Genomic DNA, 26,315 nt, shown 5'->3' with positions numbered 1-26,315 from the left:
AAAGCTTTAATGACTGAGAAGCATGAAGCTCCACAGTACTACACATTGCTCCCCAGCAACTGATTATTCTGTATAGTAACAACATAGAAGATCTCATAGTTGGAAAGTATGATAGCGCTTCCAGGCAGCTCATTTTATATATTTCCCCATAGTGCTTTCAGGGAGCTCATTTTATATATTTTGGGGGGAAGAATGTTGGAGGGATGTGGGGCGGGGGAGAGGGGGATGAGGTTAAAAACACAGGTGACCAGTTAGTGTTTGTCAGCTGAGTTTCAGTAACTTGGTAAGCTGCAATAACTGGAGAACTTAGGAGCATCCATACATACCTTCTGTGTCATAGAATTCTGATCACATTTTCATCACCTAAGGTGACATCCCTCACTGGACATAATAGCTTTTTCTTTACTGTGTAGTTGTTCTCTTTCCTGAAGTCTGGGGTTTTTTTCTCTGTTACAGACAGGAAGAAGCTTCATACTGCTCCGGTAGGGCAAGCCTTCCGCCTGCGCCCCTTCTATGTTCTGGTAGCTACAGGTGGGGGATATGCAGGATACAGAAAATATGAGGATTACAAGTTGGAACAGCTGGAGAAGAAGGGCATAGAGCTGCCTGTGAAGCTTGCAAGTGAGTGGGAGGTAAGAAACTTGGGGCAATTTTGCTTCTGCCACATTTGATGCAAAGCTCCTTGGCTTTCATTCCAACAAGGGAATGTTTAATTTGTCCTCTACAGAAACGAAAGTTTCTGTCACTTAGGTAACTATCATTTTGGCTGAAGTCAATGTAATGATACATTAGGAACTGCTGGCGTCTCCTCCATCTTTTAGTACGGCTGAAATGTTATTTTTGTTAAATACTTGTCAAATCAGAGGTAGAGGGGATAGTTAAGTGATTGTATTATGTATTTTGAATAAAAAGATGTTTGGTAAGCATTGAATCATTCAGATGGAAGTCACGTAGTCCACCATCCTGCTTAAAGCAGGGCCAACACTGAATTCAAATCGGATTACTCAGGGTTTTGTCCACTTGGGTCTTAAAAATTTCCAAGGATAGAGATTTCACAGTCTCTGGGCTGCCTGTTCCAATGTTTAATTATCCTCATAGCCAAAATATTTTCCTTATATCCAGTTAGAACCTTCCCTGTTTCAATTTATGGCTGTTGTCTCTCCATCTCCCTCGGTAAAGAGCCTGGTTCCATCTTCTCAGTAGCCTTTTCCTGGATGTTGGAAGGCTGTTGTTAGGTCCCTCCTAAGTTTTGTCCAGGCTAAACAAGCTCAATACCCTTAGCCCATCCTCATAGGCCATGTGCTGCAACCCTTTGACCATGCTGCTGGCCCTTCACTGGACATGCTCAAGTCTGTCAACATCTTTTTTGGTCCTAAGAAAACTGGACACAGTATTCCAGATGTGGTCTAACACACACAAAGTAAAAGGGAATGACCTTCCCTTGGCTTCTGCTCCTCTATGCCATTGGCCTTCATCACTGCCAAGGCACAATGCAGACTCATCTTCAATCTACTGTCCACTTGCGCTCCTGAGAGAGCATAAGGCATGCAGTTGCAGTAACTGATGGAGCTGTGGCTCTGCTTAGTGCAATGCATTTTCTTATTTTCCCCACCTTGCACTGCTGCAAGGTAGCAAATTAAGCACATTACGCAATATACAGAATTAAATACAGAAATCAAAATAGGCAAGACTAAAATTACATATCGTAAAATTCAAAAAACATTCAGTGCTGAGGTTTTTTTGTCCTAGTAGTTCTAGCTATGGGTACAGCTTGTGCAATAGTTGTAGGATTTATCTTCTCACTAGCTGCTCAATCTGTGCTACTTTTGGCACTTCAGTTACTTCCTTTATGTCTTCATGCCTTATATACTTTGCAAGGAAGCCGAGATGGAATTAATACGTAGTTAATAAAAATCTACCAGTTTTCTTTGTGAATATATAGCAAGACCTTTTTTTCGTAGGTAACACCTAGGTCTGTAATGGCTCTTGCTGATCCTGATGGATTTTTGCCTTTTCCTTCTGGATTCCAAGGAGTTCAGAAATTATTGTGGAATTGCAGTATGTATATCAGATTCATAGGTCAAATATCCATTGCAGTGTTGAAGTAAGAAATACTTCATAACTTCCTATAACTGCTGTATCTCCTTTGAAACATTAAGTATATTGTACACCTCTGTGTTAGACAGTTTAAAGTATATGTGGTATTCTTCCACCCAGGCAGGTGAGTGCTTGCTTCAGTGCCATTTCTGAAGGCAAGGAGTTAAAAATCCTAGGATTGTAGGATTGTCTAGGGGATGCTTCAATATGACCTTTAGCAGTTTCCTTGCATTCCTGAGCACACTGCCAGTTTGTGAGTGGTTTGGCCACATGCCTGTGGGGGGCTAGGCTGGAATCCCTGAATTCATTTTCACTAGTGACCAAAATCAGATATGATCCAGACAGTCCAGATGCTAACAGCTTAGGCTATGATAGCTCCTGAGGAATTTGTCTGTAGATCTGTCTTCTGTATATTCTTTTCCTGCTGAAGCTTATTTCAAACAGGTTTTATGTTCTGATTAAAAAAGAACTGGTAAGTGTCCATGGAGTATTTATTTTAAAAGGCAATATCAATTCAGTTTTGATACTCAAAACCTAATGGTTTTTTGTTATTGTTCATACTTTTAGGTATGAAATTGGGTAATTCCCTCATTAAATTTGCTTTCTTTCATTATACTGATATGCTGGTTTGTTGTTATTTGATTATTATTATCTGGTGAAGCTACGAGTACTGCTTTTGATGAAACGGCTCTAAAGGATTTGGTTTTTGCAGTGGGGAATCACACAAAGAATTTCAAACTGATAAGCAGGGCTCCAAATGCAAGCAGATACTAGTAGGAGACACTAAGAAGGTTTCCTAGTCCTTCCTGATATGGTTAAGTTCTGTTGAATGCTTCTGTGGGAGGGAAAGGAAGCTTGATGGTTATGAGGAAAAAGAGAAACTGTGTTCAGACATTGCAAGAAATATTCCAAACAATGAAGGATTCAAGAAAAATAAGAGCTGCATTGTTCCTTTTTATTGGAAAGCGGAGTGTCTTTTTTGCTGACCTATCATTTTCCATTATTGTTTTTTGCATCCCTGGAAGCACACTTAGGGGTGTGAAAAAGAGGGGTGTCATCTTGTTTTTAGAGCAGAATGAGCCTTTGCATAGGCAAAAAGAGACCAAGTGCAATTGAATGGGTTTTGAAAGAGGAATATAGAACAAGAAACTGCTGCACATGCCCTCACTGCCGAGCCTGCTGCTATGAAGTTCTGATTCCACAGTACCAACCTCGTGTTCATGTGTGAACACACACCATCTTCCACCTGACAGCTCTGTGTGTAAGGCAGATTCCCCTACTTCTGAGCAGAAGAGAGAGATATGAAATAGGTAGTCATCATCATGTTATGCAAGCAGGGAATCCAGAGTATACTCCTATATGTTTTTGCTTTGCTCAAGCTTCATAAAAGAATGGGGGGAAAAAATCAATCTGGTTTAAGTCGAGTGTCCCTTAAGTTTTTCCACAGGGAAAGATAAAACTATTGTTTCTTTAGCATAGACCTTTTCTTCCTATAATTTTCTTAAAGACATTATGTAGCTAATAGCTTGAGCTGATTAATGCCTAAGTGTGTCTCCTACTGTGAATACCAGTGAGGATCAGCTTTCATTTAATTAGATGAGGTAAAGCAGAGGGCTTGGAGGGAGACAGGTAGATACTTATCAGATAGATGGAAGCTTATTGTTTCAAATCCTTGCTGTCACAGAACATTTCCTGGCTGGGATCTGCATGCATAGCATGCCATTCATATGCTAACTAGAGGCATTTTGCCTCTTCTCACCTGGGCACTGGGGCAGTGTTGATGTAGGATCGAAGAATTACTATGGGAAACCTTGGCCAAAGAGTTGAGTTTGGATGAACAGAGTGACCAGATGAACAAGGGTTTTTCTCTAGAGAGAGGAACTTCTTGTAGCTGTCCTTTGCTTCCATAGTTTGTTCTGTTTTGTGTAAGCAGAAAGCAGTGTTTGTTGGAGTGACATGCACCAGGAAAAACACAGTGAACCTTTAAGGGAAGTGAGCTGTAGTGACATCTGGTAATACAGATGACAGATTAATACACAGTTCTGTCCTGTTTGAACCTCAGCTTATTGTCATGGGCCACAGTTGCTTTTAAAAACAGCTTAATACAGTGAGGGAGTGCTTGAGTATAGGTTTAGGATCTTGATTCTCAGAGGTAAGAACAACACAGTCTTTCCTATTGATATTAAAAACTGCTCATATTTATGTAACAGAGGATACTGGATGCTATTTTGGCAGTACAATACAGAAGGTGCTTTTCTTGGCCCAGAGGAGACAGACATTTAGTATTATGGTAAGAGGTGTGTATCAAGTTCAGGAAAGAGCTAATAACGGAAAAATCTCTGATTTTTTTTTTTTTTTTTAATCCAACTTTGGAAGAATGAAACCTAATCTCCAGTTGGTTGGTCTCTTATTCTTCATTCTTGCTCCCATGTTCTGATGTTTGGAGTTTTATTTGAGCAAACATGCAATTACAAAAAAATTTCTTGTAGAGTGGCCCACTGCACATGACAAAGATGGTCAGAAAATGTTAACAGCAGTGAAATTTCAACATCAAAATGTGTGAAGGGTGCGACAGTGTAAACGTTTTTCTCAGCTGTCCTGGAAAATTGAACCGAGTAAAATCAGGGTGGTTTTTCAATCTGACCAGTGAGATGGCTTTTTGACTATGTCTGTTCTGTCTCGTACAACTTTCTGAGCATCCTGCTGAGATTATAGAACAATTATCTGAGTGTTTCAGGAGCACTTTATGAGACTGCAGTGCACTTTCTTGCTTTGGCTGAAAATGCGTATGTCAGATTGTCTTAACGCACCAAGACACCACTGTGGAAAGCGCAGCCTCCCGGGAAGCTGGGCCATGTCCAGCGTCCGCACTAGTGCGCTGTTCCCTGACACTGTCGCTTTCTCTGTTGTCTTGGCCAGTGGCTCCTTGGGAAGCTAAGCGGTGATGAAGGGACCTCCTTGTTCCCCAGAAGGGACCTCCTTGTTCCCCAGGAGCGTCCGACCCCCAGCCTGGCAGCGCCTGGATGCCTCCCCGGGCAGAGCGCTTCTCCCGCGGAGCGCCCGAGGTCCAGCCCGCCGGGCTGCGGGCCCCCCGCCCCGGGCTGCTGCCGGGCCGCGGCCGGGCGAGACGGCGTTGTCGCCGTGTTCCGGTCCCCTCCGGTTTCTCTTCCTTTTCCTTTCTGCTGCCCTGGCTCCTCCTCCGAAGGGGGCCGGGGCCCTGCGGGAAGGCAGCCGCTTTGGAGCGCCAGTGGCTGGGAGGCGAGGCGGGGGAGGGCCGCCTGCCCAGCGCCGCTTCCTTAAGGCGAGGACCGGCCGGCACCGGCAGCGGCGGGGAGCTAGCGGGAGCGCGAGGCGGCTGCGGGGTCGGCGGTGTCCCCTGCCCGGACGGGCCGTGCCGCGACCGCCGGGAGGTAGGTGGGGGCTTGCCGGGGAAGGGGTGCGGGCGGAGCCCGCCGTCCCGGTCCCCTGCCCGGCCGGAGAAGGGGCCCCGGGGGGCTTGGCCGGCCCGGCCGGAGCCCCCCGCGCTGGCCCGGGCGCGGCGGCGGCGGCGCGGAGCCCCGCGGGGGCTCGGGGGCGGGAGAGCTGGGCCCGGCCGGCGCGTTGGTGGGGTTTGCAATCCGCTGCTTTGTTCACGTGTCTGAAAACTGCTTTGAAAGGGCGGGTCAGCGTCGCGTTTCAGCGAGTGAAAGCAAAAAGCCGGGAAGGAGGAGGCCTCGCTCGGCGGCGGGCGCTGCTGGCCGGCATCAGGTAAGGGCTTCTGGACTTGCAGGGGCAGATGTATGAGGTCTGATGACCAAGGGGTAATTAATCGTTGGTCCCTGGCTTGCTGGAAGTTTCAGGAGAGATGTTCCAAAGTCTCGACTCTCTCATGAGTAATCTCTTAGCAGATTTAAACAAAATCGGTCTCTTGGACCAGCGTTATCAGAGTTCAGAGTCCCGCTGTTAACTTCCTCCGCGGCAGTCCCCGCCCGCGGGGAGGGCAGGTGGGGCCGGGGGCGCCGCCGGCAGCTTTGTTCAGCTTCCGCAGGTTCTGCTTCGGTGGGGAGGTGTAACGCGGTTTATGCTTCCATTAGAGATCCCTTACAGAACAGAGTTTGCTTTACAGATATTTTAAGCTAAAATATGAGGGTTTTTTTAAAGCATGAAATGGAAAATATTACTACAAAATATTAAAATAATACAGTGTGTTTTAGGTGTCATCAATTTTCATGTCACTTTGCAAAAGTAAATAAAACTTTTTTTCCTTTGCTTCACAGGAGAGATCTTTGAGACTATATAACGGGCTTTTTGTACAGAATTCAGGTTTAAGTTTAAAAAACCATCCAACCTTTTGTGGCTAGTTTAAAATACTACTTTTTTTTTCTTCTCTATTTATAGAATGGAACTAAAACTGCAATGTAAAATTGGGGCAAGGCAATAAAAAGTTTTTTTTCTTAATAAATTAAGAAAATATATATGGAAAGGCTTCTTCATATGAAAAGTAAAGGATTTTAGAAATGAAGGGTGGATAAAGCAGAGCATGGTACGTTTCATTAGCCAGCACCAGTAAATCTGCGGAAAGCGGTACAGTTGGCCAGCTCTACCTTGGCCAAGCTGGAAGTGAACACGCTATTCAAAAATCACAGGGCCTTGGCAGGCGCTAACTCTGCACTCAGGTTTCCCCAGCAGCATGAGAGCAGTTCTGTTGTGCTCTCAAAGTTCAGGAGCTCCTGACTGGGTGTGGAGCATCCAGTGTTTCTCTTGCTGGGCTGGCTCTGGAGAAGGTTGGGTGGGAGCAGGGATTACGTGTCTGAAATTAAACAGATGCTGCTGGGAAAGGAATGGAACCTTTAATAAACGGTCACTGAGTACCTCTCCCCTGATTGCAAGACCTTATTTTTGCTGGCACTTAAATACAGAATACAGCATTTGGATGCGTACGGTGCATTTTTTAAACAGTAGCTCTGTTAACCAAATGTAGAAAGTGTGACCAGAGGGCTTCAAGCACTCTGCTAGCACATTCCAAGCCTAATGATTCATGCTTATGATTTAAAACTGAGACTGCAGGTTTGAAGTTCAGTTGCATGTTAGTCTTTCTTGCAAATGCCTTGCTGTATTGTTTTTTAAAACTTGAGGGAAGGGCTTGAGGTAGCAATGACAAGTAATTAAATGGGGTCACTGGATTTGATGCTTATTTGAGCTGACAGAGGAGAATGGTGTTGTATAGCTGGCAGATTAACAGTTCTCTATTAGATGATAATTCTCTAGGGATTTATACCTGCTGATAACGGCTTCTTTTATTTACCTAACATGGATTCTGGGTGAGTTCAGACAGGTAGAGGAGTCTGGTACTGATGTCCAACCTCCTACAAACCAACAATCATAAGATTCTTGTCTAAGCTAGTAACGCAGGCTTTGTGGCACTGCCTGCACCACAAGAAGTCCAGCTATGGAGATGCCATTATATGAGTTCCTCTGGTGTGAGCTGGTTGATCACCAGTTCTTGTTCCTTTCCCCATTGGAAGTAGGTAAACTCGGGGTGGATTTTTCATTTCAGCCTTCTTACGCTGTAGGAGCTGTACATTGCTTCTGGGGCAGCCGCAACAGGGATGGCAACTTGATATATATGTCAGCATTTAAGCAGGACTTGGGTATTTGCATCTTGGTGAGTGTAACGAGGTCAGTAGAACAGAGCTTAAGAGCAACATAGGTCTTCTTACTCATTTGAACTCAGGTTTTTGAAGAAGTGGAGGAAAAAAGCTTTTAACATCAATATTTCTCCCTTCCTGGAGTGGAATCTCTCTTGCACCTCATTTTTTGTTTTGAACTAAAGAATGGTAGTTCCCACTGCATTGGGCTGTAGAACATTTCAATGTCCATTTGTTTTTAGGGAGCAGGTGAGCTAGTAGTTAACTTGTTCCATGCTTTCATAGAATCAGGCTTGTTCAATCTAGAATATAGTAATTTCTAGAAAATATTTTGGGGGATAAGATTGAATTTCTACTGAAAGAGCGTGTGGGTTTTACCTTCCTTATCCTTAAGGGAAGAGTACTGAAGAAAATGTAGATAAGACTTCTGTTTGCTCTGTTGTCTTTCTGCAAAGTCACGCATAGGTGAAGGTCTTCAAAGGAGGAGATTAGACTGGGGAGCAGGGTGCCATGCCAGCCTGGCCTGCAGGAGCTAGGCACAGCTGGGTCCTGCAAGCTGCCCGCGCGAAGGGCAGGCTGCGGGTTGGGGTACTCTGCCTGCTCCTGCCTGGCTTCACCAGTGCCAAACGATCTCTCTCTCTCTCCACAGTTTTGTGAAGACACGTGTTCACTGTGAAAATGATTTTCATCTTGGTCTGATGAAGTGCCTTTTGAAATGATGTTGTCAACTTAGCTTGTTTCTATTTAAAATTTAGTATTTAATGGTGGTAATTTCCAGTGTTCCTGGCAAATTGAGAGAAATAGCTCCCCTGTGCTCCTCGTTGCTTTTCTTTGAATTTTGATGGGATTTTGGGTAACTGCTTTCATCATTTTACTATACAGATGGCTTCATTTTTGTTGTGTAGGAGTTTCTTGTGCCAGCCAGAGAAAGACTGAACGATATTTTAAATAGGAAAACAAAGTTGGCACAGGGCTCAGCGAGGAAGGAGTATGTTTTGAGTGCTTTCAGTTGATCTTAAATTTACCTTCTTTCAATTAACTGGATTTTTTTTTAATATGCAGTTGTTAAAATTCTGCTTAAACAACAACATGCCTACAGGTTTTGGAACTTCCCGAGATACAGAATACCATATAGCAGTTTTCTTCCTGAAAAAAATACTCTAATGCAGGGACTCCAGAGGGGTTTCTAGGGAATATCTGTAATATTTGGAGTTGAAGGCCAACCAAAATACACAATTCTTGCTAGAATATTTTCCTTTTGAGGCCTGAGTGGGATGCCATTAGCTAGTTAATTCTAGCTTTTCCTGCTGGCCCTCCCACTTTGCCTGCCTTATCCCTAACACAATACAACCGTTTCCTTCACATCAGAGCAGCAGTGCTCTTTTTGATCTACTCTATTAGGCATACAGCTTTCATGGTGTTTAGAGAGCTTTGGAAACAAGGAATTTTTTTTTTTTTTTCTAAACCCAGACCTTAACAGAAACATAAGTGAAATGGATAGCCACTAGAGAGTGAGCCCCTAAATTGTTCTGGGTATTTGGTTTAATCTTGAGGTGAGACGTAGCTAGCTGACTTCCACTTTCTGAACCAGGGGTCTGGTTTCAAGCTCCCTTAAAAATCCAAATCCGGTCACAGGAGATGCAGAAAATCTATGTTTGAGATCTGGTCTGCAGGGTCAGAGAGGGAAGTTTCTCTCTATGTATATTCAGAATGCTCAGATAGAAATACTGCAGCCTTTTGTCTTTAAAAACCAAAACCAAACCGAAAGAGCTTCCTTTACTCATGTTTTGTATTTTAGTTCTACTGGACATAAAAACTGTGACAGTACCGAGAGTCACACAATAGACACGTTAACACTTCTTTTATACCCGATTCTCAAGCTGGCCCTAAAACTGGCTTATTTCATTATGTATCTGGGTATTTGTAGAAGAATGTCCTTTACCTGCTCCCTATGTGAGTCTTTTGAGATGGGAGGAGACTTCAGGAGATGGATGTTGGTGTCTGGCAAGGGTTGTCAAATAGAAAGACGTTCCTTTCCTTTCCGTTTTCTTCTTTCCAAGCTGGACATTAAGAGCAGGAAAGGATTTTTGGTGCCCAGCAGTCCAGAACTCTTATAGCAGCAGCTGCTGCACTGCAGAATTGAAGCTGGGAATTATCTCCTCCTCTTCTCCGCCCCACTCCTCCTCCCAGCCTCGGATTCAGGCTGGCTCTGGGGTTAGCTGTGCAAGGCCAGCTGGCTGCTCATCTGACTGTAGTGCATCGCTGCCCAGCAGCCTGAGACTGCAGGGTGTTTTTTGGAGAGTTGAGTTTCAATGGCCACCCTGCCTAGCGAGAAGCAAGGACTGCTTATACGGACAGCTCGTTTTTATCTTGTGCGGAGTCGGCTTTGTAGTGGGATGTTGAAATATGACACACTGCCTGTTTGTTTGCAATAGCTGCAACCCTCGTAGCAGAGATTCAAGTGGGAAACAGTGGGGGAATCCAGAGACAAACCAGCGGGGGAATTAGGAACTGTGACGCCGTGTCCTCTCTCCTGTGCCGGAGCAAGCAAAGGAAAGAGAGGTAGAGGAAAAAAGACTGAGCCTTGCAACCAACGGTCACCCTGACGATGTGTCAGTCAAACACCCTGCAGGGACCAGATCTGCACACAGGGAAATGGTGAGATGCTATAAAGCTTTATCTAACCCTCCACCCTCTTGCTACAACCTCCGCAAAGTTAAAATTCATGTCCGGAGGCTGCGTTCAGGGAACGGTGGCAGCAGCAGCTGTGCCGGGGACCAGCACCCACAACTGGAGAGTCCAGGCCCGGCTGGCTCTGCCGGTGGTACACCAAATAGGAGAACTCGTTTCAGGTACTGTTCAGTATTTTCTGCTTTGCAGGAGTGGTGACTGAAGGGAGAAACGAGGGAGGGAGGATGGGAGGGCTTCTGGGCAGAAGGAGCAACAGCCATCTGCAAAGCTTTTGTTTGGCCTAATTACTATAAAGCTCCTTATGCATTGAATTGGCAGAGAAGGGCATTCTGTTATATGACAAGGGGAATGAGGAGGCTTTCATTCCTTTCCTTTCTACTCTCCATCACTAGGAGAATGGAAAAATCAGTGAGGGACAGCTCTGAAACCAGGCCAAGGCAGTGAGAAGCCTGAGGGCTCCGGAGCAAGCTGCCAGGATGCAGCTCTGCAGGGATTGGTCCATGAGCGACTGCAGTGAAGGGGGGGAGAGCAGCGGGAGGGGGAGCAGGACCTCTGCGCTCGATGCTGGCAACCCGGCTCCCAGCCCCGCCAGCCCTCGAGGAGACCACAGGCTGGTGGGTGGTAAGGATGGGAGGAAGAATGTGAAGCGTCCCTTCCTATTCCCATGTCGAGTCAGTCCCACCTCCTGCTGAGAAGAAAGCCGGCTTTACCTCTGCTGAGATGGCACTTCATCTCCTCAGGGTTTTTTTTGTTGGTTTTTTTTTTTTTCCCCTTGCATTGTGATGCACAGATAATTCTCTGTTTTTTATTTATTAATTCTTGGGGGGGAAAGAAGTTGTGTTCACTGCAGAAAAAATCTCTGAGCCAAAAGCACCACCTTGCATCCCAAAGTGGTGACAGTTGTACCTGCCTGCATGATATTTTAATTCTGATCCAAGTTTTGAAAAGAACATGTTGACAAGAAAATTTCAATTTCCCAGCTTCTTTCCATCTTGGAAAGACATACACAGTATTTTATAGTTCATCCTTCATATCGTATAATCCAGTGAGAGAGCAAGCAGTTCAGAGCAGCCAGAGCATACCACTTCCAGTTTGTGTACGCACGTAGCTGTACCCTGCTTGCAGGCATACTGCCTTCAGCAGTGTGTGGAGAACAATCTCTTAGCCAGGATTTAAGTCAGTGCCCAGAAAGTTTGAATATTTTGCCCTCAGGTAGGCAGACTTTCATTTGATAATGTGACCTTGGAAATGCCAATGGTTTCTTCATGAGTAGAAGCCAAATAATAAATGGGCACCTGAAGGGTCTCTCATCCAGACCTCCTGCAAGGGTCTGAACTGAGGCCCGTGATGTCCTCTGCTAATAAGCTGAGCAGCTTTTCCCTCTAAGAGTTACAAGTTCGACTTCTCCCCATGGCCATTTGTGCAAAATGAGTTTCCTCTCAGTCAGGACATCCCCATGATAAAAAATCAGAGATGCAGTTGGTTATGAGGCAAAGGAGTTGGTTATCGGGCTATGGAGACTAGATTATCTTGCAGCACTAGCAATTTCGGCTTTGTCCACATGTTCTCTGTTCAGAACCAGGGTACCTAGTGAAGGTTTTAAGACCTGGAAAGATGTCTTTTGGAATCAGTTATTTGTAAATTGTATTGATTAACTCAGGAGTGCCACTCCTGTTGTTTCTCAAGTAAGCGCTTGTTTCCCAAAGTTAGTGAATGACCAACAGGTCTGTGTAAATTTGACTCCAGCATCTTCTTTGATACAAAATACAACTTGAGGCACAATCTAGTCAAGATGCCTTCAACACGTGAGCCCTCTGAGGGACCTCAGTTTATTAGGTTTCAAGGATTTCTTTCATCAGAGTATCTGTTCTTTCCTTAAAATTGTCCCTCCATAGAGTTCTTATTGAAGTCCCAGCATCACAGATTCCTAGCTTTCAGAATATTGTTTGCTGTCCACTTTGGCTATCCAACAGCTGGAGCAGTCACAAGAAACATTTTCTGGGGAAGTCATCTTCTGAGATTTGGAAGAAGAACCTTTGCTCTTTGTTATTTCCACTGTAAACTATCATGTTATGTTGTTAGTTGGATGAACCAGCTGCTGTGACTTTGTTTTCAAATGTCACCTGCAAGTGATCTTGCCTTTAATTTTTGAGGGTGTCATGCATAAAATGTGACCTGTGAGAGTGAACACCATTTTTTGGACAGAGGGTTTTGTGGGTTTTGTTTTGTTTTGTTTTGTTGGGTTTTTTTGTTTTGTTTTTTTGGGTTTTGTTTTTTTTTTTTTTTGAGATAAACTGGTCTTCTATTTTGGGAAGGGGAAGAACTGATCAAAATAAAGGAGTAAAGATTTGCAGAATCAATGCTTAAGTAAAGATTAGCAGGAATAAATCATCCCCAGCTATCAGAAGGTGGTGGTTCTGAAGCTGGGATGGCTGACCCTCTTATGTTGTGTATGTAATCTTTCAGGTTGCAATTTCCCCAGCTGGCCCTGAGGCGAAGGTTGGGCCAGCTAAGCTGTATGTCTAGGCCTGCTCTGAAACTCCGTTCTTGGCCTCTGACTATTCTCTATTATCTTCTGCCTTTCGGTGCTCTTAAACCCTTGACCAGAGTGGGATGGAGGCCTATGAGCAGGGTAAGTGTGAGCAGGTCTCTCTTGCGCTTCATATATGTTAGCTGTTCTATACTGAAGGGAGCTGGCAGCAGCTGGGTGGAGAGATCCTTAGCATAGGACAGGCTGATGATCACTAGTATGAAAGCAGAGAGATGCAATTCTAGTTTCGCTTTAGTTTTTACTGTTCATAGTTGTGTTGACTAATTGCTTCACAGACAAGTGATTATTTCAGTAGCAGAGAATTTCTTTGTCCTCTAACACTCAGGGGTCTACCCCAGAAAATCAATAGAAACTTTTGAATTAATTCAGTCACCTCCAAGTATCAGGGCTAGGACAAGGCAGACCAAACCTTTTCTCAAGTTCACTTTCCTGGCCACATTGAAATGGCCTCTTGCTTTCTGTCATTTTTGCACAGAGAGGGTTTGTTCCTCAAGTTCTTTGAGCATTTGTAATCCAGCCTGTCCAAATGATATGCAAATCTCTGCTCTGACACTGTTGAGAGCAGGCTGTAGGATGCCTTGCACATGGTTATTCTCCCCACAAATCATGCAATTTCAGAATGCAACAACCACGCAAATATTTTGATTGAAAACTGCAACAAAATTGCCATTCTTAAGACTATTTCATTGAACAGCTGTTCTGTTTGATCCCATTAACTTGAAAGCCAGGCTCTTTTGAAGAGAAGGGGCTACTAGGAAATACCACTTTTGACAATTTTTGTGATTTTACAGTTGTATCTGCATATTCGCAGTTTGTGGAAAACTGAGCAAAATTGATTTTAGAAACTAACACTGTATAAGGCATGTCAAATAATGACAACATTTTTTCTTCAGTACTTCAGCTTATATAACCTAGAGTACTGTTCATTTAGAAGTTTTTATCTGAAGTAAGATTAGGTTGGTGTTTTCCTTTTGAAATATCACTGTATTTTAATGTGATGCAGGACGGTGATTTGTGAGTGAAGTCTTAATTCGCTGTATTTGATACAATGGACAGGCTCTCAGCCAGTGTGTGCTTCTGTTTGTGTTTATGGCTGTATTTTGCAAGACTTAATTAGGAAGGATATGAATCATATTGAGAATAAATTGATTCATATTGAGAATAAATGATGACTCGCACTAAGAAAAAGAAAAAAAAAACCCAGCTTTTAGTCAGGAGTTAAATGTAGCTGAGCTGTACTGTTCAAAAAAATTGTACCAGATTCAGCAGATCACTACTTCTTTTGCAAAACTGGTTTCAGAGGGTTCAGTTCCCTTGGTCTGCATCCCCCCACCCCCCCCCGATTACATCATGGTCACGTGAGCTTTTTGGTGTAAGTCCAAAGGCATATTTCTACAGGAATAAAGGCACTTTATACTCTTGCAATTAGCAACTCCCATTGTTGCGAGAGAAGGAGTAAGGCTGGCATAAGTTTATACTGGTTGTAGCTGCATCCACATGGGTATCTTTCTTCGACTGTACTAGTATCGTTAGAGCAGTACAATACTGGGATGTGGAAAACACCCTCATTAGTACATGCATCTGAGAAGCAAGTCATCAAACACTGAGAAATTATTTTTCAGTCGATTTTTTCATTTGGTTATTCACAAAAATGAATATATTAGTAACGTTAAACCCTTCTGATGAGTGTTCTACTAGAATATGCGAAATGTGTCTTTTTTTCTGTAAGCCTCACATGGGGCAGTTTCCAGTAACTTGAATGTGGAGCGTCAGCCTGCAGGGAAGTGGCGATTCTGGCTTCAGTATAAGGTTATAGTATGTTTCATCCTGTCCCTTACGTGCTCCCATCAGAATGGAGGGAGTGAGGATGAAGTGCAGTGTTAATTTTTTGCTGACTTAAAGGCTACTTTGTGCATGGTGGAGCCCACTGAATTCAAGGGAGTGGTTAGCAGGAACAGTTTGATCCTTTCTGGTTTATGGGGAGAAGTAAGAGGAAGCCATCGGTGGGAAGAACTGAATGATGTGGTGCAATTCTTCTTTCTTTAGGTTGCTCTGTACAAATCAGTACCAACTCGACTGCTCTCACGAGCCTGGGGTCGCCTGAACCAGGTGGAGCTGCCTACATGGCTCCGGAAGCCCGTTTACAGCCTGTACATCTGGACATTTGGAGTGAACATGAAGGAGGCAGCTGTTGAAGATCTGCATCACTATAGAAACCTCAGCGAATTCTTCCGCAGGAAGCTGAAACCACAAGCGCGGCCAGTCTGCTGTTTGCACAGTGTGGTGAGTAAAAGGAAACGAAGGCTTTACGCTACACTACCAGCTTCCCCCCATCCACCAAAGGAACGTGTCCGCTTTATGAGGAATGAATGAATTCCTAATGTGTTTCACTTTTTTCTCTTCGCTGTAGATTAGTCCCTCTGATGGAAAGATCCTTAATTTTGGACAGGTAAAAAACTGTGAAGTGGAGCAAGTAAAAGGGGTTACATATTCTTTGGAATCTTTCTTGGGACCTCGCACCTCCACAGAGGAACTGCATTTTAGCCAGAGTGAGTTCTGCATTAGTTCTGCGTTTATGCTGCTCTGCCCTTTCAGTGTTCTTAGAGACCATGAGAAAAGAGATTACTCCCCCCCCCACTTCCTCACGCTGTCAGGAACACAAGCAGGTCTGATTTTTGTTTTGTTTTATGTGGGGATAAACATGTCACTGTTCTAGTTCTTCTCTTTCTCACCAGCGGCTTTATAGTGTCTTGCCTGGCTCATTCTGATTATCTGAATTTAATTGCTTGGTTCCTACAATTGACTCCAAGATCTGCCACTATAATGAGGCTGTAGCATTCCTGCTGTCCGACTGAAATGTGCCCAAGCACCTGGTTAGCAAAAATTGTATAAGCTCCTCCGTAACAAGATTTATGCTCAAGCACTATACTTCTAATGACTTGTGCTATTACTGCTCTGCTGCACCTCGAGCACTGTCTCCAAGGCCTTGAGTTTTGATGAAAGCAACACATTTTGCTAAACTGGCGAGGGGACTGGAGAGACTGAGTTCTGCAAACAGTAGGGTTATTTTCGACATAAGCGCAAATGCAACTAATGCATTTTATAAAACTAGGGACTCTTCACAAACTCTGTTCTTAAAAGGGTTGCTTTGAGAAAAATTCTGTTCTTGAAAGGGTAGCTTTAATAAAAATTCTCTTTCACTGGATTTCAGTATCTGCTCTTCTGTTTAGGGAAGGGCAAACTCCAAAATTAAAGAATTTCCAAAATTATTAAAACAATACAGGATCTAATTTTGTTGTAAAGGGAAAAGAACGCTTTGAAATATTGGATTCCTGGATGAAATGTATCTTTTTGTAGTCTCAACAATACGTGTGGACTGCATTTAGTCCTCTGCTATTACCACTGGTTCTAATGTACACTGCTCGACTATGGTAGATGACTGCGTGAAGAATATCTTTAACCCCTTTCTTTCCATGGCTTCTTTTGCAGCCCCACCTGGTAACTCTTTTCAGCAACAACTAGTCACAAAGGAGGGGAATGAGCTCTATCATTGTGTAATCTACCTTGCACCAGGGGATTATCACTGCTTCCACTCACCCACTGACTGGAGAGTGTCACACCGACGTCATTTCCCAGGTAGGTTTCTGCTCCTAGAAAACGAATGCAGAGCAGCTATGAAGGGAAGCACTGGTATGGGCCACTGCTGAGCAAGACACGCCAGTGGAGCAGTTGTACAGTTGCATGATAGATAATGGTAGAAAAGTGATTTGTCACAAATGGTATTGAATTTTATAGTAATACAGTTTACCAGAACAAATCACATATAAATGGTGAAAACAGTAATATTGTATTCAAGCTGTTTGAGAAAGAGACAATAACCTGCCACAAGGTTTGAGAAATCTGTCAAGTTCCAGATTGAAGCTCAGCCTTGACTGAAACAAAGGAGTATTAGTGAAATGCTACTATCGGATTCAGTGCAGCAAAGCAGATGCATTTTATATCTAAGAATGTGTGTAGTGAATATACCTTACTAAATTACTTTAAGGACTGTGTAGGGATTTAAATTTTTGAGGTTCTTCTGTAATAAACTTTTTTTTTAACTGATTCACATTATTAGTATTTCCTGGTCAGCTCTAGCTAGATGGCTACTTGGTTTTCAGGCACAGTCTCAGTAACCACTTTCATGCATTTACTAAAGAGAACTGGAAGGGGCTGCTCTCATGCACTGATAGTTAACCAGTGAAACCTGTTCCTAAGCTGTAAAAAGCTTCTTTAGCTTCCTTTTAGTAGCCTGTAGCCTTTTGTTAGATGGATCTTATGTGCTTATTAGAAGGCTTCTTTCAATTCTGTCTATCAATCAGGGCTGAGACTAGGGACTAGCTATGCCTTTGTCCTTACCCTGATCTCTCTTAAGGGCCTATCAGATGACAATTAACAGTAGTTGTCATTTGTGAATTTGTAGATGACACTAGTGTGAAGTTGGTTGGTTACATCTTTGGTAGAGGAATAGCCTCTACCAAATGAGAAATGAGTCCCTGCCACCTCAGTTTGGTGATAGAGGAGTAGGTATGACTGCTGCTAGAACAGGCTTCAACAATGGCAGATATTTTGAAAGGGACTCCCACCCCACGTTTTGCTCCCTACTTTAGTGGCAGGCTGGAACTGCAGTCAAGGTGAAGCTGTAGATGGGAATAAGTGAAAGCCGAGGGAGGCAGGGGGATACCGGTCAGCCTGAAAAGAACCATTTCCAGGTATGAAAATTTAAACCCTTTGCTCTTTAACAGAGAGAACTGTAGATGGTGCTCCAGATTGTATTCAAGCCTCACAATGAAGGATGAGCATGTTCTTTAGTTTTCCTGTCATTCTGCTAGGAAAAATGCAAAGTAATATGAGCCCTGCCCAAGAGTGTTGATCTTTCTGGACAGAAGACTAAAGATTACATCTTCCTATGACCCCTTTGTTTTCACTACAGCCTTGTCTTTCATTCGCTCTGCCTAGCTAGCCTCTCTTCCTACAAATAAGTGACAGAATTGTTTACCAGATCAGCTACAGTTACACTGAAAATACCATTTAGATAGCTTTACAATACTGCTACAAACCAGACAACTTGATTGTTTTCTCACTATTGTAGGCTCTCTGATGTCTGTGAATCCTGGAGTTGCTCGCTGGATCAAGGAACTGTTCTGCCACAATGAACGGGTTGTCCTTACAGGTGACTGGAAACATGGCTTTTTCTCTTTAACAGCTGTAGGAGCAACAAATGTGGGCTCTATCCGCATCTACTTTGACCAGGTGAGCAAGACAGTAGTAGGCAGCTTTCTGGTTTTGATGGTTGAGGTTGGTACAGTATAATAAAAGAAAACTACAAAAACATTTTAAAAAATCTTATTACCCTGAAATTAAGGTGTTTCACAATACTGATGTTCTAAGACTGATTTAAAGGAAGTCATCTCCAGTATAGACCTTTTTTTTTTTTTTTTTTAATATTCCTATTGCACTTTTGAATTGTAAGTAAGTTCCTGCATTGATAATGCCTGGATATCCACAGTCTACAGCTGTGCTAATAATAGAGAGTACTGAAATCCTCAAGTAACAGTTTCTTCCTTCTCTGTACAGGACTTGCATACCAACAGTCCATGTTACTCTAAAGGTTCCTACAATGACTTCAGCTTCATATCCAACAACAACAAGGAGGGAATCCCCATGAGGAAAGGGGAACATTTAGGGGAATTTAACTTAGGCTCTACGATCGTACTAATCTTTGAGGCACCCAAGGACTTCAAATTCCACCTCAAAGCTGGACAGAAAATCCGCTTTGGAGAAGCACTGGGCTCTCTATAAAAACTCTCTCAGCAAGAAGGTTTTCTATACAAAGGGACTCATCACACCACTGAGTGTTTCACCTAACAAGTATGTATCACTCAGCAGGACCTGGGTGAGGAAAACAGATGTCATATTGCTATGTTAAACTTGAGAGTATTTGGTCTACATTTACATGCTGCTGAATGCAGAAAGAGAATTGAATGACCATATATGTATCAGGTACAGCTGCCTTCTTTAAGAATGTTGACCATGGAGGTTTCTGCCCACCCTGTGCCTGTAGTCTTTCATGTTCTCCCCTCGATGTGCCACAGGATAATTATGTTCTTAGAGCCTGTAAGTCCCTTTTAAGCCTTCCTAGGCTGTGCAGGTGCAATGGGGAAGGGTGGAGGTAGAGATGAGCTGTATTTAAAGGGACATTGACAGGCTCAGTCAGACCTTGTACCTTTTATCGGCAATATGTTTTTCAGACCTTGAGTAAAGAATATCTTCTCATTTTATTTGAAGACACTCTGCTGAAGTTCTTATATAAAGGCAGCCTGTGAATGCATAGAGCGCCAAACAGTTAAATGGGCTAGTATGGCTTCACAGTCCAAACTAAGCAAAATGTACAACAGACAGCATCAGTACAATAAATTATACTCATCCAGGTTTTCTACTGTTAGACAACTTTAATTCTTTTACCTGACATTGTCCCTTTAAAAATGGACTTTGCACTGTATTTTAAACCTGAAAACACTGTGTCTACATTCCATACAATGAAGCTGGTCATTGGGATTTTCTTTAAAAAGCTGTGTGTCCTATTCCTAATCCATGGTTTTAATTCGCTATTCCAGGCCTTAAAGATTTTGTTTGTATGAGAGACAGTTACTTCACTTCTTGAATTAAGGGGTTAGAAGACACAGGGGATGTTTTTCTTGTGTGATGCAATGAGATGGCAGCCAAAATGTTTTTACTTTCTGCTATGTATCTTCATTGTTGCTTTGTCGCTAAATTCTTGAATAATTAATTCCTCTATTTACAGAACAGTTTTAGATACTTCAGGACCAATTTTTATTGCACGGAGTGAAATGCCCTATGCACTGACTGTGTATAAAAATATTACGGATCTTTGAAGCAATCCCATGTTGCCTCCCAGGTGCCAACCTGGCCATCCTATAATGGACTGGCAACAATTTCATCTTATTCAAAATATGAAAAAATCCACATTGGCTCTGACTTCTGCCCTCATACTTAATGCTAGGAATGTGCTGGGCGCTGAAAGCTCTACGCTGAAGTTTCATCCAACAGCAGAACTTTAGAGCCTCTTTGTAACTTCATGTCAAGAAGAGTTAAAATCTAACACCTTGGATCGTTGAATGTGGCGCTATATGGCACTGACAGAAACGGGGGCCAAAATGAAGAGGAGGAATTGAGTTTTAAAGCAATGTATCAATTGTTTTTAGAGAATAAACTCTTTCAAGTCCAGGCACTCAAAAACAATTAGAACTGACTGCTGTCCAGAGCTTGTTGGAGCAGACATGCTTATGAAAACTGCCTTTCTGCTCTCTGGAGGATTTCTCATGTTACTTCCTTGCTTGAGCTACTTTTCTGCTACTTCAAGGAGATGGTAGGCTTTGACCAGCTCTGATTTCCTAAAGAAAAACTTATTTTCTTTGTATGCACTGCAGAAAATAGAATATAATTTTGTTGTACAAATTTCCAGTTTGCCAAGTCCTGTATGCTTAGCTTGTCATCAGGAAAGAAGGGATGATAAACTGCCTCTAAGTGATGTAGCCCAGCCATGACTCATGATGGTGGCTGTTTGGGTGACAAGCAGGAGAAAACTCATTTGGCTCTGAGAGTCAATGTTTCCTCACTTTACACAGGGAGGAGTTTGAAAGCTTGAAGTGGCTCTCAGCCACCTATCTTGTTAAACTTCTTGGCATTAGCAAATTTACTCCTGCAGCAGTGTATTACCATATACAGGTTATATAGAAACGTGCACTTTTTTAAACCATTGAGAGTGAGAAAAGACTAAGGCAAACATCAACCCTAAGAGGATAAAGCTATGACTAGCCTTTTGACTAAACTTCAATGTCATGTTAACCGTAGAAAGCAAATTTGTTCTAGATGACTGAATCTTTTCCCCCTTTTCCAGTGGGGCCTATGGCATGCAGACACAGCCAAAGCAACTTTAAGCTTTAATTTCTTCCTACTCAGCATCATCATCCACAGTATCTGAAGGTTACTGTTAGCCTAGTAATGAAGGATAGGTTACCTGATGTTTGCTTTATTAGAAATCTAAGAAGGAGGAGAGGATTCAGCATGCAAGTGGCTGGCTTTGTGATGGTCTTAATACTGTGCAGAACTAGCTGATTAACAAACATTGCTTGTTATGCAGTGGTCAGCAATGTGCCCTGGAAGCAAAAGCAAAGGTCCTAGAGGGTACTGATAATGCTGTGAATTTCTCCTGCATGGAGAATCCATTTAATTCAACTGTATCAGTAGCACGGTATTTTTGTATGTCAAAGTGTATGACTTACTGACATGAACTCATTTAATTGCAAACATTTTGAAATAAAGAGTCTTATCAGTGTTGCTTATCTTTCTGAAATGTCAGGGTAACCTAAACTAGGTATTGTGAGTGCAGCATGAGGTATACTTAGCTCCTGTTTGGTTTGGTTTTTAACCAGCTATAGTAACAAAATAAAACAAGCAAAAATATTTAAGTTAATTTATAAAATAAAAACACCATACATAGACTAAGAGAATGTATACATCTCTTCCATCCTCCCTGGCTATGAAAGGGACAAAAAGTCCTACCCGTGAGCCAGGAAATTGGTTCAGATGCATTATATATCCAGAGCAATCTGGATATCATGCAGGCGGGCAACCAGGTTCTGCACATGATGTCTCTCTTCTAGTTGTGCTTTGGTGAGAGTGTTGATCCTCACCTGCAACTGAAAGTGAAGACAATTGCATAAACTGTTTGTACAGCAAGACAGCATTTAGTCTTTTTGACAGAGGAAGAGTGAATGAGCTCTAGCAGCCTTTATATTATCTCGCTTAAGAACCATTAAGTGACAGGATTGTGTCACTCAGGAACAGCCAAGTACTGGCTAGCTTTAGAGGTAACAGTGCAGTACCCACACACGCAGCTGTATGAACTTGGGGACTGAGAGCAATGCAGATGCAGTCATTGTAGTGTAGCTACCCTGTCCTGAGAAATCACAGAAAAAAAATTGAGACTGGCTAAGTTCATAGCATACTGATAATCATTTAAGTAACTTCAATTTCTTTGTTATTTACACACCTGATCCAATTCTTCCTGAACTCCTTGTACACCATCTTGGTCCTCTGGTTGCATGCTCATTTCTAGCCACTTCTGTAGAATCTGTGCCTGCTGCTGACAGGACCTGATAAAAAGGATTAGAAGGATTCTTATCCCAATTAGGAGCTCAACAGCCTAAGCCAATTTAGACTTGCAATTGATATTTGCAATAAGCCCCATTTTTTTGTCTCAAAACAGTGAATGGTAAAAGTCTTTAAAAAAAGAAAAAAAAAAAAAGGAAGGATGCTGGAAAGCAGAGAAATCTGTCTGAAAACTGTTGTCTCCATTTCCTACTCCTAGTTCCTGACTTCTTCCTTTCCTGACAGTTGAATCCCCTCCAAGCCCCATTTTCTTTTAAGCTTTTTTGTAAATGTGTTCTTGTAGAGAAGTTGTCAAACACCAGCCATATTTTTTTTTAATTGACAGTTGGAAAAGCTAAGTCTTCACTCGTCATGATGAAAGAATTAAAAGCTAGATTTCAGCTGCTCTGCCAAGTTCATTTGTACTGCCTTCAGATTACACCCAATGATACCTTTGTCATGCTTTCTCCAATAGCTGCCAAAGGTATAATTAAACCACTTGGTGACTACAAAAGAAGTTGCACGTGTACTCTCCCCCACCTGGAGTGAACTCTTAAAAGGAGAAAATAAAAATCTCTAGAACTTTTCTGTTTCATTCACAGTTCTGCTGTGAACAGACTGGTTATTTTCAAAGTAGATACATACAAAAAACGCAATATTGAGTTGACAGCATGAAGAAAGGCTGGCTAAAGGGGCTTTGCAACATACTTAAGTTCTTGCTTCCTGCTGAAGTAGTACTGCATCTGCTGTTGGATGTGTCGGAGTTCAACTTCCAGCCTTCTCTGTAACGCCATTTCTTCTCTGGAACCATGCTCCCTTTCTTTCCCTTCAGCTGAATGGAAGATAGAAGGCACAAGCAATGGAAGTAGAGCAGACTTCTGCTGTTTCTTCTTATCAAGAAAAGTCAGGTTAGTAGATAGGAAACATGGAAGCCTCCCGAGTCCTTTTCACATGTTTTCTCACCTTGTGACATGTACCTATTCACCCAAAAGATCAGGTGCAGTGAGAAGGCAGGAGTCCTGACCGCATTACAAGCTCTGAAGACTCAGTTTAAACATACAAAAAAAGATAAATGCTCTAGCGAATGGTTTAGTACTACAAATGCTGTTTTGGCCTATTCATGATTTAGTGTTTTACATCTGCTCTAGAACTAAGTAGTAAGTCTAGTCCTGTGGAACACAAATTTCATGCCCTTATGTCATTAAAAACACTACACTGAAAGGTGCTTAGACACTATCCGTCCCCTTTACAACCATACTGTAAGTACGGGGAAAACTTAGAGAACCTTATTGGGTGAATTCTTCCCTCCTGAAGCGATCTGCTGTACAGTCAGCCTTGCATACATGAATGCCCCAGCACTTGAGCACGTTCTTGCTCAAAGAAGCCGACTCCTAGCAGTTGCCATCCTTCAATCCCTAGAACAGGACTTTAGCCCCCTGATTCAGCAGAATCTACAGAACTGTATTACCATCCTGAAAAGGAATGACTGATATTCTTTACCTCCTGATGCAGGCATACAAGACTGCCTTGTCTCCCTTACATTTTGTGGAGTTCACTTGCAGTCTTGCATATATTGGAGGAGGACACACAACTGCTACAGTTTAGATCTGAGGACCTACCTGCAGTTTGGTGACTCCGTTTTCCCACCAAGTCTTCAGGTGACAGCAAATGTGGCTGCAAGTTTGGTCGCAACTTCTTCTCCACAGAGTCCTGTTGAGAGTCTTGGGAATGGGCTCCTTTGTGACCACTCACAGGCTGACCTCCTCTCTACAAGGTCAGAATGATACTGGTTTTTCCCTCAAAAGGTTTTCTTGAGTAAGCCCTACAAGTAGGATGCACCTGAGCTACTAAGCCCTCCTCCCACTCAGACACCTCCTGTAGTTGCTGAGCCCCTCTCATGAAATACCACAGAAGAAGCAGAGCTTAAAAAATGGGCTCTTTCATTTCTAGCATGGAGATATCTCATCAACACCTACCATTCTGTGTGGAACACAGGAATTTAAAATGCAAGCACCCACTTGCAGGTAAAGTGAATTTCAACTTTTGAGACTCTCAGCCATAGCCAACTGCTCCTAAACTGAGTTACTCTTAAATCCCTGTAATCTGGTTGGCAAACTAACTGCTCTGAACTCTTTGAAGGAGCAGCACTCTCAAGTCAATTGCTAGGAAAAGCATCTGGCTAGGAAGGACATAAGACCAGGAAAAAAGGCATGAATTACAGTAAACACACATGTGGATTGGTCGGCTAGTGAAGTACTGCTTCAGACTGGTGGTAAACAGTTCTTGGGCATTCAGAGGCAGTTAATTTGGTCAGCTTTTAAAGTTGACAGCTAGAACAAGAAAAGAGTAGCTCAACAACCAGATGGGCAGTCCAGAGGAGCCATGGGAAAAACCAGCAATAAGCAGCATGCATGTTGACAGCAGCCCAGTAAGCACACTAATTTTTCCTTCAGCAATGCACTCACCATTTCTGCTCCAGCTTTCTTTCGGCGCATGAAAGATGAAGGAGACCACAGCTCTGGCCTCTGAACAGCACGGTGCACATCATTTGTCCACAGTGGTACAGACGGGAGAGCAGCATGTATGAGAGATGGACAGGAACGAGCGGTATTGCCCATTTGAGATAGACATTTACAGGTACTTTCTTCCACTTGAGGTGTTAGCATTAAGTTCCCAGTTTGCACAGAACATTTGTTCACAGATGTTTGCTGAAAGGGTGCCTCTGGTCTGTAAAGGAAGAAGGATGAGGTCCCTATTGCAACCTGTTGGTCTTGTCCTTTGCAGTCAGTGCAAAAAGGGAGAATCTTGTTATTCCCTTGCATACAGCTTTCCAGTTAGCTGCTTTACTATGTAGGGGAAACCTCAATTAAAAAACAAACAAACAAAAAAACCCCAAAACCCCCCACCACAATGGTTTAAAAAACAAACAAAAAAAAGCAGCAAAGCAGTTAAGGTTTCCATTACTCCTACCTGCCCTGCTCCAAATTCTCCACATTAATCCAGGCTGAAACAATTTCTTTAGAGCTGTGAATTCAACCCATTAACAAAATCCTGCCTTATTTTGGTTTGGGGACAAGAGAAAGAGGGGAGCAGAAGCAGCAATCTCAGATAGCTTTTGACAGGAAAGTGATAAATATTTCCCTTCTCTAAAGCTAATTACAGAACAGTTTCACAAGAAAAGTGAAAACATCTAAAAAAAAAATCTAAAAAAACATCTAAAAAAAACCATCTAAAAAACCATCTAAACATCTGCTTAAAAGCAATTTCAGCTTCTATAGCAAGAGCAGTTTCAGCTCCCTCACTTTCAGGGCTAAGAAGTGATACCATAACTAAAACAAGTGCAGAACACTCAAGACAGTGAAATCACTGCTTAGTTGAACAATTTCAGCAGCATAGACCTTTTGGGGAAAGTAAAAATATAAATGTAGCTCCTTTTAGAGCAGCAAAGTTGATTCATCCAAGACAGAGAGAAATACACAGTTCTGGCTCTGCATTACCAGAATCATTAATGATTCCCCAGTAGATTAGTTAAATCCAGACCCAAACCTGTTGTGGAGCAAATATGATCTATGAGCCAAAAAGCATCCTGCACAACTCAAACTTCCAAGTTTATGTGGCAAGACTGACAGAAAAGGAAACTGTACTTATTAACTAAGCCCATTAATTTTGGAAAAAAGTGATGTGCCTTATCTTTCCCTCAAAATCTCTCACTAATGAAACCAAAGGCCTTGATTGCTATTTAATTAACTTGTAAGTTCCATTATTCTTGTCTGCTTCATATAAGAACCCTGAAGTTTTTAAGGTCACCATGGCCTTCTGATAGTATAGAGCAATACACAGTCCCATAATTACTGAATGTTCTGTATTATGAAGGTAAGGGGATTTGAGGGGATAAGCATAGCATAAGGGCCACTGTTAAGTCACCCTCTTTTTCTTTACTTTTAAAAACAGATTTTCTACCTAGTAAAAGGAGGTCCCAGCAGTTCGTTGCTTTCTAGAGATTCCAGAAGGAAGTCAGGCCTTCGTGGTAACCTTGCTCGTCGAATAGCATTTATGAAAAGAACAAACAGAACCAATAATGCCCCAGATTCATCATTATTTTAAATTGGCATAAGCTGGCATTGCAGCTAAAGAAA

General features: G+C 42.6%; 2 protein-coding genes across 8 annotated transcripts in view; one reads left to right on the top strand and one right to left on the bottom strand.

Annotated features, from left to right (window-relative positions):
* Window positions 1-568: 568 nt before the first annotated feature.
* On the top strand, window positions 569-21,495 carry PISD (phosphatidylserine decarboxylase). 7 transcript variants are annotated; one of them, XM_050906759.1, is made up of 10 exons: window positions 5,467-5,507; window positions 5,754-5,844; window positions 10,160-10,382; window positions 10,460-10,576; window positions 12,882-13,047; window positions 15,013-15,249; window positions 15,377-15,515; window positions 16,456-16,602; window positions 18,098-18,258; window positions 18,583-21,495. In XM_050906759.1, the coding sequence occupies exons 3-10, from the start codon at window positions 10,333-10,335 to the stop codon at window positions 18,805-18,807; spliced, it is 1,242 nt and encodes a 413-aa protein (XP_050762716.1). In that variant the 5' UTR covers window positions 5,467-5,507; window positions 5,754-5,844; window positions 10,160-10,332; the 3' UTR covers window positions 18,808-21,495. The 7 variants fall into 7 exon arrangements, with proteins under 7 accessions (XP_050762718.1, XP_050762721.1, XP_050762719.1 ...); XM_050906761.1 differs by lacking the exons at window positions 5,467-5,507; window positions 5,754-5,844 and adding an exon at window positions 569-632; XM_050906762.1 differs by lacking the exon at window positions 5,754-5,844 and having other exon boundaries at window positions 5,446-5,507.
* Window positions 21,496-21,620: 125 nt separating this feature from the next.
* The window catches only part of SFI1 (SFI1 centrin binding protein), a gene marked incomplete at its 5' end in the record, with an annotated part of 29,872 nt that continues 25,177 nt past the window's right edge, over window positions 21,621-26,315 (bottom strand). Inside the window, 6 exons of the mRNA XM_050906882.1 lie at window positions 21,621-21,728; window positions 22,082-22,184; window positions 22,888-23,011; window positions 23,799-23,946; window positions 24,645-24,906; window positions 26,140-26,233. Coding sequence (XP_050762839.1) covers window positions 21,621-21,728; window positions 22,082-22,184; window positions 22,888-23,011; window positions 23,799-23,946; window positions 24,645-24,906; window positions 26,140-26,233 — 839 coding nt within the window. The remainder of the gene's footprint in view (window positions 21,729-22,081; window positions 22,185-22,887; window positions 23,012-23,798; window positions 23,947-24,644; window positions 24,907-26,139; window positions 26,234-26,315) is intronic.

The sequence above is a fragment of the Gymnogyps californianus genome, chromosome 16 (assembly GCF_018139145.2).
Source record: "Gymnogyps californianus isolate 813 chromosome 16, ASM1813914v2, whole genome shotgun sequence".
Classification (NCBI taxonomy): Eukaryota; Metazoa; Chordata; class Aves; order Accipitriformes; family Cathartidae; genus Gymnogyps; species Gymnogyps californianus.
This window is presented reverse-complemented; position numbering and strand designations above follow the sequence as displayed.